This window comes from Asterias amurensis, chromosome 2 (genome assembly GCF_032118995.1).
Source record: "Asterias amurensis chromosome 2, ASM3211899v1".
NCBI classification, from domain to species: domain Eukaryota; kingdom Metazoa; phylum Echinodermata; class Asteroidea; order Forcipulatida; family Asteriidae; genus Asterias; species Asterias amurensis.
Genome location: NC_092649.1, coordinates 9,989,273 through 10,002,648, shown reverse-complemented (window position 1 = coordinate 10,002,648; position 13,376 = coordinate 9,989,273). Strand labels below are relative to the sequence as shown.

At 37.5% G+C, this 13,376-nt stretch overlaps 1 protein-coding gene across 3 annotated transcripts in view; it reads left to right on the top strand.

The window, feature by feature from the left end:
* The window catches only part of LOC139933957 (putative receptor-type tyrosine-protein phosphatase mosPTP-1), a 108,628-nt gene that overhangs the window by 74,105 nt on the left and 21,147 nt on the right, over positions 1-13,376 (top strand). For all 3 annotated transcript variants that reach the window (XM_071928201.1, XM_071928199.1, XM_071928202.1), the window contains 6 exons: positions 4,768-4,838; positions 5,276-5,373; positions 6,760-6,850; positions 8,292-8,368; positions 10,599-10,733; positions 11,643-11,777. In XM_071928201.1, the coding sequence (XP_071784302.1) occupies positions 4,768-4,838; positions 5,276-5,373; positions 6,760-6,850; positions 8,292-8,368; positions 10,599-10,733; positions 11,643-11,777 (607 nt within the window). The remainder of the gene's footprint in view (positions 1-4,767; positions 4,839-5,275; positions 5,374-6,759; positions 6,851-8,291; positions 8,369-10,598; positions 10,734-11,642; positions 11,778-13,376) is intronic.

Sequence of the window (13,376 nt, the reverse complement as noted above, 5' to 3'; positions counted from 1 at the left end):
CATGCCTTTGCAAAGTTCCAATACAAATTTACATTTTCCTCATAGAGTGCCCCTTACCAGAGGAGAATTGCCATGCCCCTTCAAGAGGGAAATTCAAGGCCTGGATACATAATCAGATACGATAACCATCCATTCACGATGGATACATGTCAGATTTTGTTGAGCGAAATTTTGCAAAGATATTTGTTGTTCCTTTTTTCTTGTGAAACTGTAAAAGGTCAAATATGCCTTGAACCTTTTGCTCTTTAGCTGTGTGTCAATTTTGTTGTTTGCAAATGTTGTACTAAGAAACTTTCTCCATCCTGGACATCCTGCCTCAGAAACGCTTGACTTGTTTATAAAAATAAGTCATGCCAAGGTTTACCGAGTGGTGAAGCGAAATCCATTTGATATCTCCAGGGATGGGAAATGATGGCACCACTCCCAGGTTTTCCTCTCTCCATGCTTACCTCAGCCCCCACCCCCACCCTCATGAATATTGAACTGTACCGGTGGAAGAGTAGATAAGCTGTCAGGTCCTTTCCCCCTTCCGTTCGTGTGGCTAAATGAAGCCATCCGTGTAGTGCTTGAAATTGAATAATGAGTAGAACTACTCACTCGTTAGTTTACTGCTCATCGTGCGTTCCATTTTAAACAAACTTTACAAAATTGGTAATCAAGTAATTTATAGGTTTTTTTTAATCTAAGGCCCTTCTTGAAACCCCTGCTTTGACTGTGACCTGTGACTTTTGTCTGTGAGCCTGTTTGAAGTCCCATACCAAAAGCAAGCGTATTCAAAATAGCGTGGCTGGAGCCCAAGCCAGAGCCCAAGACAGAGCCAGAGCCCAATCCAGAACCCAAGACAGAGCCCAATCCAGAGCCAAGTCCAGAGCCCAAGCCAAGCCCAAGCCAAGTTGTCCGAACGGACGAGTTGTCTGGTCTCCTACCAAACAAGGTACTCAAGGCGCTGAGTATATACAAACTTATGACAGGAAAAGCTGAAAGTTTCATTTTAAAATAGTGATCAAAATTATCCATACAGGAAGATGTTTTCCCGATTTTGTCCTGAAACAAGATACAACAGATCCAGGGCCGTCATGACAAAAACACAACAGAATATGATCATGTGTGCATAAGCAATTGCATTATGATTTATAAGTTGATGTGAAACTCATTTCAATGGAAAGACATTCCGAAAGAAAAAGTTCTTGGTTTAATCTTTTTCAGTGTCCAATAGTGTCAAGCTTATAAGCAAATGATTGTTCAGAAATGTGTGTATGTGTTTTATCTGTACACTGAAATTTATTAAACACACTGGACAATTGATAATAACTCAAAATTATTGTCAGCATAAAAACTTACTTGGTAAAGAGTCATGAAAACTGTTGATAGTAAACAAACATTGTGAGAAATGGCTCCCTCTGAAGTAATGAGGTTTTCTGAAAGAGGTTATTACTTAAATATTAAAAGGCTATCAGTCCTGAAGTCTTTTTTTAAATTTTTTTGTAGACAAAAACCAAACATACATCCTCCCTTTCAAACACTGGACACTATTTTTAATTGTCAGAGACCAGTCTTCTCACTTGTATCTCAACATATGCACAAAATAACAAACCTGTGAAAATTTGAGCTCAATTGGTCGTCGAAGTTGCAAGATAATAATGAAAGAAAAAACACCCTTGTCACACGAAGTTGTGTGCTTTCAGTTGCCTGATTTCGAGACTTTGAAATCTAATTCTGAGGTCTCAAAATAAATGCGTGGAAAATTACTTCTTTCTCGCAAACTTTGTTACTTCAGAGGGAGCCGTTTCTCACAATGTTTTATACTATCAACTTCTCCCCATTACTAATTACAAAGTGAGTTTTTTATGCTAATCGTTGCTTTGAGTAATTACCAAAAGTGTCCGGTGTCTTTGAACTGAGTTTCCGAGCTGAGATTGTCGTAGGAACACAGCTCAGCATCTGTCCCTGTTGTTCATCCATTAACGAATGGCGGACTACCAGGGAGAGCAGCCTGCAGGCAGTGGTCAGACCATTATAAGATTCATAGTTCTAAGAAGACAAGCCACCTGAGAGTACGACATTGTGAAATGTTTTTGAGTGTCTGACCAATTTGTCAATCTCATCTAAGTTGCAAAGTGTTCTGAGGGATAGTGTCACTGTTTTTCATGTCAGATTGAGAGATGGATAATAATAAAAATAAACATAGAAACTTTTTTAAACAAAACAGTGCAATACAACATTAAGAATATGGCAAGAGTAAAACAGCCTCACCCTCCCTTCCTGCACCTAAGCGTCATGGTTGGAAACATGAATATAACTTAAAACATTGAAAACTGTAGACAAACTGATGAAGTATCAAGCCAGATAAAAAAAAACAGAGAACAATGAACACAAAAATTTTCACATTGGAGAACCCAACCATTTATCATTTAAAAACAAGTAAGTAGCTTTTGTCTCAAGGAACTGAGCAGTTTATAAATTTTATTTTTTTAAACAATTGTATTCCTGTTTAGACTAGAAAATCTATTATTGTTCTCCCTGACAGAGTACGGCTGTGAAATTCTATCTTGCCTTTCAGAAAACATATATTCATTTTGGAATAATCAGTAAATCTTGGATTTAAGGAAGTAACAACTATTTGGGGTGGGGTGCAAGAGTAGACATATAAATATATTTTGTTTCTTTAAAAGAAACAAAAAATAACTTGGCACGCTGCCTATCCTCCTGTGGTTTACTTTTCTAATTCTTACTTCCCAAAACTTACTTCTCAATTCTCAAAGTAGTGTTCAAATCAAGGTTATAGCAAGGTTAATTTTACATGAAATCAAACTTCACTGATTTGCTGGCCGATTTCAAACTGATGTTTAACCACAACTGCTCGGGCTAGTAATTCAGCAGCCATTGCTAGTAGGCTCAATGAGCATAAGTTATTACCAGTTAAAATGCATTTGATGACTACCATTGTACTAAAAGGTTGAAAAATAGTATAAGCTGTTGCAAACTGCTTACCAACTAAAAGGGACCTGTAGTATAAATGCAAAACAAAACAGTAAATGGCCTGACTTTTAGACCTTAGCAGAGTGTTTCTTGGAGGCTCAAATCAACCTTGTAAAAGGTTATCCGATAATTTGTAATGTGGGCGTAGCATTCTCTCCTCAGCTCACATGTAAAAATATATATTAAGCTTATCATGGGGGCTGGTAGCATGATGGTTGTGTCAACCGTGACCTATGACCTTTGTACCATCCGGACTTGTTGGAAACCTTCCAAGCTATCGAGATGACAGTACCAAAAATAGCCGCTCGGGAGGGTAGAGGGCCGAGGGGACTTAATTTTAGAAGTGTGAGAATCCTTGGAAGATGTCCAATCGTTTTGGGCCTCCCTGGATGGCGAAGGAGAGAAGTAGGCCTACCTCTAAAGTCCAACATCTTAAAGATCAACCATGTTTCTTAAAATTGTCAAAATTGTATTCTGTGTTGGCAGTTACTTTATAAAGTTGTTGCTAGTACTTTGTAACAAGTTGGACTTGTATGGATTAATAACATTAATAAGAAAGTTATAGCTTTTTAAATAATAACTTGATTTTGGACATAGGGTAATAAATTCAAGTCACACTGTTTGTAATAAGAGTGCTTTCCTGGTGGAGTGTGTTTAATCGTACAACGAGTTCCTTCACATTAAACACAACTTTTTTCAACCTCTGGAATTTTTTTAAAGGTGGAAGTCGACTGTGATGTTATTAAACTATCACAGTCAGAAATTCCCGTTTGGAAGTTTTAAAGATGTAGAACCAACTGGAAACCACGTTTATTACTGACAGAAATTAAACCGTATTGAGTGAATCTTTAAGACGTGGTGCACTCTCAAAGTATTCTGTACAAAATCTTTCACTTTTGAGCTCAATTGTCTTGTGGTAGGAAGAGCAAGATATCTCTGGTGGATAAATTGTAAAGGGGTTTGATTTCCCCCCCTGTATTCTTAAAAGCGTCAGAATTTTAATGTTTTGCCTCGGCTAGTAAAGATATCTTTACAGTCACTTTATTTGGTCACTTGATTCTGGATGTCTGAAGTATAACTAGGGCATAAAAACCTGTGTCATCATGAGGCATTTTTCCTGGTAAAAGACCTCATGGATGTCTTAAGGTTATTCTTTAACAAGTTAGTGTTGATAGACGACGAATCAAAGCTGTTGTCTTTAGTCGTTAAACCATGTTCCATCTTCTTAAGCCCGGCTCATACCTCCTGCGAATACGAATGCGATACCAACTTTGACAGCACAAATTCGCAACAAATAGTTCACAACAGTTGACTTGTGCTCAACTGCTGCGAAAACATTCATTGTCAAGTCAAAATTTGTATCGCATTCGCATTTGCAGGAAGTATGAACCAAGCTTAGCTCTCTGGAGTTGACGCTGATAATTACCCAAATACCCTTGGAAACGAATAATTACTCTGTGACACTCATTTCCTTCTTGTAAACATGCAGCCTGAGCATGTCATCAAGTTACATCTAAAGGTCACTGTGTGACTGATTTAAACACCGACCTGATTCCGTGTCTAGGGGGAGAACGGATCAACGCTTTAAAGGAACCCGTAAAACAACAAAATACATTGTCAATTCTTTAAGTTAGTATTAAACAGCCACATGTATGTTTTCCTTATGTTTGTGTCTTTCTGAGGATGAGATTTGACGCTAGTGTCTCAATGTTTTCTTGTTATTTTCCTGTTTGTTACTTTTTAAAAGTAAATGTGGTTTTGTGGTTTTGTTTTTCTTCTGCTTTTCAGGATGCGGAAGAAGGACCGTCTTGAGTTTGAAAAACAGGAAAACGGAGTACCTCCGGCATTTGCTAAACCAGGTAACAGCGATGATGTTTGTCTGAACTAAATTTTTTTAAATGCTGTTGAATTATATATATAAAAGAATAAGCAAACTTCTTTACCAACCATAAGGACCTATTGTATAAATGCAAAAATAATAGAGAGTGGCCTGACGTTTTCTACCCTAGCAGAGTCTTTCTTGAAGGCTAAATTGATAGCACAACACACTTGACTAGGTACATGTATAATGGTGTAACAGACACAAACTTTGCAAGATATTATGTTTTGTTTTCTCATTAAGTCTTCGAGGAAGTCTCTGTTGTCAAAAGCATACAAATAATGAGTGCCTATTACATGTAGTGCAAGAACCGTTTTGAACGGTATACTCTGTTCATCTTCAAGTTGTGTTGGCAGTAGGGGTCGAAGAGACATGTACCAACTTATTAATTTATTCAATGTTTGATGATTTTTTCAGATGAGTTAGAAGAGCCGCCTATTCCACTGAGTAAATTTGAGGCACATGTGATTGCTAACCATGCTGACAGCGATGGCGGCTTTGCTACAGAATATGAGGTAAATGAACTGGGCCCAATTTCATGGCTCTGCTTACCGCCGAATTCTGCGCTTACGATCACGAGTCCCCGCATACTTGCAGCAGCGACTTTCTGCGCTAGCCTTATAAGCGTAGAATGCCTAGTAATGCGGAGTAGGCTTGCACAGAAGCCAAAATTCGCCACTAACCCGTGAAATACACTTGCCGTCAGCACAGAACTCCCTGCTTCCATAAGCGCCGATTCTGTACTTACGTTAAGCAGCGCCATGAAATTGGGCCCTGGTGCTGTTATGGGCCAAATTTAAAAGAGCTGCTTAACGGCAAAATTTGTGCTTACTATGCCATTTTCATTCATTGCTCTGCTTACCATAAGCACACAAAAAAGGCATGCTAACCTTCTGGTGCTTACTGTGTGAAAATGAAAGACATAACAATCCATGGTGAACGCACAATCCGGCTGCTTAGATACATACGCTATGACTTCAATTATATTATTTAGGTGTTTTTTTAGTTTAATTTTAATTTTTGACCCTGTAATTTTGTATAGCAACAGTTTACTCCAATGAATATAACCTTTGACCTATATAAATTCACTGGTCATACAGCACATGGTCATCATGTCATCAGGACAGGAAGAATATTAACGGATACAGAAGCAGACAGTCTGTTAGGAAGGTCGGCAGGGAGGGAGGGAGGGAGAAGGGGGGCGAGTGGGTTCATCCAGGAGCCCCTCAGCCTATATTTGGTTATCTAAGAGTCTATTCCTGACATCAAGGCCCAATTTCATTGACCTGCTTCAGCACAGTGTGAAGCTAAGCACGGCAAAAATGAGGTTACCAGCCAAAAAACTGTGTCAAGTGTACCGTCTGTGAATGGTATCCTGCTAAGTGGACAATATCTAAAGGAGCATACTGGTTTACCGTTTACGTAATTAAGTCAATTGTTTGTTTGATGTTAAACAAATTTTTTAAAAAGTAGATCATAAAAAATGGTTCGTAATTTAATTGAGAAATGTTTGACGAATCAAAAGCGTCTGAAAGTCAGCAAGTAAGCTTTACCCGCTCTTGTAAGTGTGAAAATTATGTGACATCGTTGCACAATGTTGTAAGTAGACTGGTGCTCATATGTTTCATAATAGTATAAGAACTACATGTATGGCAAGGCATGAGGATCCAGTGTGCATTCATTCAGCACCAAGATTTTTCCCCCCTTTTTTGAAGGTGGGTGGGGGAGGTGATTTTTATGGTTTAGGGTTCATTTCAGTTAGCTATATTTTGGTTGAATCTTTTATTTTATTTTGGGGGCAGGTGGTGCTCAATGGCTTTTTACATTTTTGAGTTGGTCGATGAATTAGACAATTTCTTGAATTTCTAAGACTGACGTGAAACATCTTTTACTTCCTGCAGGACATTCAGCACGTCAGTACAGCCTACCCAGCACTCTCAAGCACAGACCTCTCTCTCAAACATAAAAACAGATACACCAACATTGTAGCATGTGAGTATTATTTTTAGTACCTTCCCCTTTAAGTTGTTTCTGCAAGAAATAATTAATGGCCTGGCGTTTCGTCCCTAGCAGAGTCTTTCTCGAAGGCTTAATATGTTTCTGTCTATCTGTAAGAGCGTAATTCTACAGTAAGTACAGCCATGAAATTGAACCATTCAGTCTTTCTTTTTTTTTTGCTTTTAAATGGTGCGATATGGAACTGAAAACACTGCACACACAAGTTTGCCCTGTGCATCCAATGAAGTTGTTGTTGCCACAAAAGCTTATGCAGTTTTTATGTAATTAGTTGGTCTATAAGAGCTACTACAACCATACTATATGAAATTGAAACCAGAGTCACTGTCATGCGCTAAACAGCCATGTGACTTTGTCTTCTATTGCTGAGTATTCTTGTGGTCAGTTAATACCTTTGTTATAGATCTTTGGTTAAAACTTGTGGTAATGTGGTCTTGAATTGTAAAAAATGTGATACATGGCAGTGGTTTACATAAATTGTTGTTTTAAGGTCATTTAAATAAGGAAATTGCTCTATCAAACCATCAGGTTATTTTTTTTAATTTTTTATCATACTTGAGATTGGTTCGTTCTTTATGAATGGGGAAGTAGTTGTGCCAAAATTTTTCATTTGAACCCCAACTTAGAAGGTCGCCTTGCCTATATACATTTTTGTTAAAAAAACATGAAAGCACTAATTACACATCGTTGTGGAGTAAAACCGAAATGATGTTCTCTAATCCTTGATGCATTTATTGTATCATCTATTTAATACATTCCCTCAAGTCACAGCTTTAAGGCAGTGGACACTATTGGTAATTGTAAAAGACTAGCCTTCACAGTTGGTGTATCAACATAAGCATAAAATAACAAACCTGTGAAAATTTGAGCTCAATCGGTATAATAATGAAAGAAAAAAACACCATTGTCACACGAAGTTGTGTGCGTTTAGATAGAAAATTAGTGGAAAATTATGTCTTTCTCAAAAACTATGGCACTTCAGAGGGAGTTGTTTCTCACAATGTTTTATACCATCAACCTCTCCCCATTACTCGTCACCAAGTAAGGTTTTATGCCAATAATTATCTTGAGTAATTACCAATAGTGTCCACTGCCTTTAAAATGATTCTAATGACAGAATTTGACATTTTAATTGAGTCTTTGATGAGTGTTTATTTGTGCCGAGCAAATAAAAACCATAATAATTTCTTCCATCATTGAAAAAATAAACGCTAGATCAGTGCATTTGTTTATTATGCCTTTGTTGTAATCTTTGAAACCCAACATAGTAAATTTGATATACAGTTTATCATGGAAGTGCTTATACACTTACCAATAAGTTTCTTTCAGGTCAGCCATTCGGATTGAATTTCCTTGAATTATTATTATTATTGAAATTCAGTATAGATAATTTTGTTATTTGTTGTTCTTTTTGTAGATGACCACACGAGAGTGAAGTTGAGCATCTTGCCCAATCAGCCATTATCAGATTACATTAATGCCAGTTACATCGATGTAAGTAGACCATAAACCCTTATTGAAGAACTCGTCACTACCCTTTTATTCCCTTATTTCTTGCTGTGTTTTATCTTGAAACAGGCATGATATTCTCTCTACTTTAGTCTGATTTACGATGTTTTGTTTGCCCTTGTTTAAAATTAGAAACACTGTTAAAGATGCTACATGTGTATGTCAGATTTTTGGCAGATTTTACCCAAAGATTTTGATTTAAAACTCAATAGGTATTTTGATGGGGGTCGAGAAAGTTGCAAGCTTTCATTTGAGCCATTGTTCGAAAAAGTCCGCCAATTATTAGTAGCAGTGAAATAAAGTGCTCAAAATTAGTTTTTGTCGGGATCACGACAATATATCACGTGACCAATTCTTATGTGTTTGATAAGAAACATTTTAAATTTTTGTCATGGTTCCTGACCATTGAAAGTAAAAGTTACACTTTTTTTCGTAAGAGCGGGTGATACTCTTTGAAATACCATTCACTCAAAAAAAAGTTTTAATGTTTGGGGCAAAAAATCTGACATAGCATCTTTAAACAGCCACAAAAGTGTATTAAAGTCAACACCATGTTTAAATGTATATTATCCAACAAAAGGACTATCGTGGACAACAAAAGTAAACTACTGTTGTTCAGAAGTATGTTATTCCACACATAGTAAGGCAGGAAAATGGGAGAAGAAAGACAGAAATGAACAAGACTGATCAAGTTCCCACGCCTGCATGCTTTGGACTCTGATGGAATTCATATGCATCACGGACTCATGAACAGCAAATCCTGGCAATGGATTATGGAGGATTTAGGGAGGTTAGGGTCGATAAATATAAATATAAATAGTAGACTTGTGGGTGCAACCATGTGCAAAATCTGTTTTGAGGGAGAGTTGGCTCTTAAGATCAAGTCCAAGAAGATGTCCAAATCCCACTTCCTGAGACACAGCAAGGAAGCCAAGGGACACCTTGTCCTAAGCAGCCAAGTCAATTCAAAGTTTAAAATCAGATCGATGTTGAATGATTAGACGACAGGAGTGTCCATGTGTCTATTTCTTTAGAGGGATTTCCTCTATCTCATTTCCATGTGAGCAGTGTGATTTCCCGTATACATATCCAGTAACAGTCTCTTGTAATGAATACACCACCCAGGATTACAGCACTGTGTGTGTAAGGATGAGACACACAGTTCTCAAAATTGTATTGAATGAATGGGAAACATTTTTTATAGTTCTAATAGGCAATGAGGAGCATGTCTTCACTGTGTGGTACTGACTGGGCTGGTGGCTGTTAATGGACCGTGTCAAAGGCGAGGCCCATTAACAGTGACCAGGGCCCAATTTCATGGCTCTGCTTACGTACTGTAAGCACAGAATCGACGATTATGGAAGCAGGGAATTATGTGCTTGTTTCACGGGTTAGCGGCGAATTTTTGCTTCTGCGCGTGCGTACTCCACGTTACTAGGCATTCTACGCTTTCAAGGCTAGTGCAGAAATTCGGCGCTAGCATGTCAAGCGGGGAATGGTGATCGTAAGCGCAGAATTCGGCGGTAAGCAGAGCCATGAAATTGGGCCCAGTCACCAACCAAAAACAATGTGCACAAAGAAAACAGTTGATTTGATAGTTCATGCCAGCACAGTGCGTACAGAACCTGTACTCATTATTGTGCTATTTCAGGGGCAATCTATTTGCTAGTTCACAGAGCCAGTCTTTATGTCACATGTATTAATCCACCCTCCCATGACAAGTCTTTAACCAATCAGCATACATTAACTCTACGAGATCTTTGCCATGTTCAAGTTGCAAGAAAATAATGAAAGAAAAACACCCTTTAAGTGTTGCACTAATTTGTTGTTTGCTTTCAGATGCCTAATAAAAGGCTTCAGGCCTGACGTCTTTCTGAGATTAAAATATTTTAGAGACAAAATACCTCTTTCTAAAAAACTTCATTACTTCAGAGGGAGTTGCTTCTCACAATGTTTTATACTACATATCAAGAGCCCTCCATTGCTCGTTATGCTCGTTACCAAGTAAAATGTTATGCTAGTATATATTTTGAGTAATTACCAAACATATCCAGAGGTGGATTTTACAAAGAGTCAAGACTAGTCTTATCACGAGTTATGACGAGTAACTCGTCCTAACTTATAGCCATAATTTTTTCATATCTCCTCCTAAATTCTTTGTGAAATCGAGCCCAGTGCCTTTAATAATCTGAAGCACCTTGTTCTGAATCTCTAGGGGTACGGCAGGCAGAAAGCTTACATCGCAGCCCAGGGACCTCTCAAGACAACCTTTGAGGACTTCTGGAGGATGGTGTGGGAGCAACACACCATCGTTATTGTCATGATTACAAAGCTGGAGGAAAGGGGAAGGGTAAGTGCACTCATATCCTATGGCAATACAATACCAACCGAAGTAGAGGGTGGCAAAAATTAGGTGTTTTTTGTGTCTCCCTTGTACCCCGGAAAACATGACCCTCTGCTTTGACATTTGAGGGGAGTATGCTGAGGGCAACAACTGATGTCATTGGGTCAACACAAATGATTCTAGAAATACAATCTGTGTAACTGCAACAATGTTTTTCTAATCTACTACAAAGTGTACCAATTAGGACCTGATATTAATACTTCCAATTGTGTGATTTAACAAAATGGTGTCGTGAAACACAGAGCAGAAGTAGGGATATAGATTATTTGAAAATATGGTAGCTGTTTTATTAGATCATCAGGGAAACTCATAATCTATAAAATAGTAAATGTTAAAAAAAAATATAAAAAACCTGCATCGCCCTTCTACGTCAAATTTCAATTTTGGAATATTTAATGGTGTTTCCTTTAAGTTCCTTTTACCCCTCTGATTTAGTTCAATATACGGTTATTAACTCAACCTTCAAACTGTTTGACTCTGATGGCTGTACGGTTTGGTTGGGGCCATTTTCTAGTGTTAACTCCGAACCAAGAAATATTTTCATTCATGGGTCACATAGGCTGTTTAAACTTTTAGCTCTTTTTAAAGAAATGTTTATACTGTACATGTTCTAGTGCAATTCAACCAGATCGGTTGTCATACTGTTCGTTCCTTTGTAATGTTTTTAGGAAATAAACCAATAAATAATAATAATAATAATAATAATAATAGGCCGACATAAAGAAAACAGGTTTTGAGTTATTTGGGTTTGCATTTTTTATTTTACAAAACAAAAGCAATTAAAATGCCTTTACGTTGTAATCCACAACATTTAAATGTTACAAGTTTAAAGAAAATGATCTCCTTTATTAACAGCGGAAGTGTGATCGCTATTGGCCTGCTAAGGGTGTGCCAGAGCGCTATGGAGAGTTTGAAGTCACACTAGAAACCAAGGAGAAATACGCCAGCCATGTTGTCCGGACGTTCCTACTCAAACACAAACACAGAAAGGTAACCTTTTATGCCATCTTCGTCATGTTCCCCGGGTGCATAGTATTGTTAACGAACACTCTCTCTCATATACTAAAAGACATGTCTGACTATTTTATCCCTAGCTACCCTGGGACGATTTCACAAAGATCTAAGAATGATCTGAAAATCAATCGTAGTTGCTTAGTAAAGTGCGATGTCACAACACAAGTCACTCTGGTGACACTGAAAACTTGTCTTGCGGTGAATTTTATTGCTTTGTTAAATTGGCCCCATGATTTGGTTACTTTACTCTGATGGGATCACACCTGTTATTTTGTGCATCCCTGTTTGTATATCTTTTCTTGTATCCTTTTTCCCTGTAGTTCAGAACATCCCGTAGACTTTGTACACAAATTTCCTTGTGGAGAAACCCAGCCTTTTGAATTCCCTTTTGAAATTTTGTGTTCCCTTTTTCCATTTTGTTGCCGGTCTCCATGAGGTAGTGAATATAAAATCATCGTTTAACACAACGTAATTACACTTTTTCATTGTTACAGGACTTGATCTCTGTCAGAGTTCTCTGATTTTTGAAAAAAAAACTTTGTTTTGGCACAATTCAGTTTGTTCGGGCATGATATTCCATCCACTTTAGTCTGTTTCCCGATTATTTGTTTTTTTTTGCTCTCCGAGAAATCAGCAATATTGTTTTTAATAACACATTGAAGGTCTAATAGAACCTACATCACGTTTACAATTACATATTCATAAAATAATAAAAAATGCTTATAAAATTGAACAAATAAATCAAATGTTTTACTGTTTTTCGTCAAACAAATACTCTGAAGCATTTGATCAATAAACTCAATTTACCAAGAGCTCTAAAATATACACAAGCAATTTTATGACACTCATCGAAATTGCACTGATGACCTTATAGTCCTAGAGTTGAGCAGACAATATGGTTCACGATTCTCATACATTGGAGAGGTTTAGTGAGTTATTATGAAGACTTACAAGTGATTATACGATGCTACTTTCTGACCTCCAATTAACCTTCCAAATAGTTTCAGAAGCTTTAAGTCTCAATACATGTATGTCACTTTCTCTGAAATCCTGTCAGTTGTCAGGAAAGCACCCTATTGATGGTGCTATTTTAGAATCTGTATGGCCTTGAAATATGTTTGTTCGCGTGCACGGGCATCGTTGAGGTTTCTGAAATCACTACTTAAAGACAGCGGACACTATTGGTAATTGTCAAAGACCAGTCTTCCTACTTGGTGTGTCTCAATGTATGCATAAAATAACAAATCTGTGAAAATTTGAGCTTGATTGGTCATTGGAGTTGCGAGATAACTATGAAAGAAAAAAACACCCTTGTCACACAAAGTTGTGTGCTTTCAGATGCTTGATTTCGAGACCCCAAATTCTAAACTTGAGGTCTCAAAATCAAATATGTGGAAAATTACTTATTTCTCGAAAACTACATCACTTCTTAGGGAGCCGTTTCTCACAATATTTTATACCATCAACCTCTCCCCATTACTCATTACCAAGTGAGGTTTTATGCTGATAATTATTTTGAGTAATTACCAATAGTGTCCACTGCCTTTAATTGGTCTTGTTCTTTACCTTCTTCAA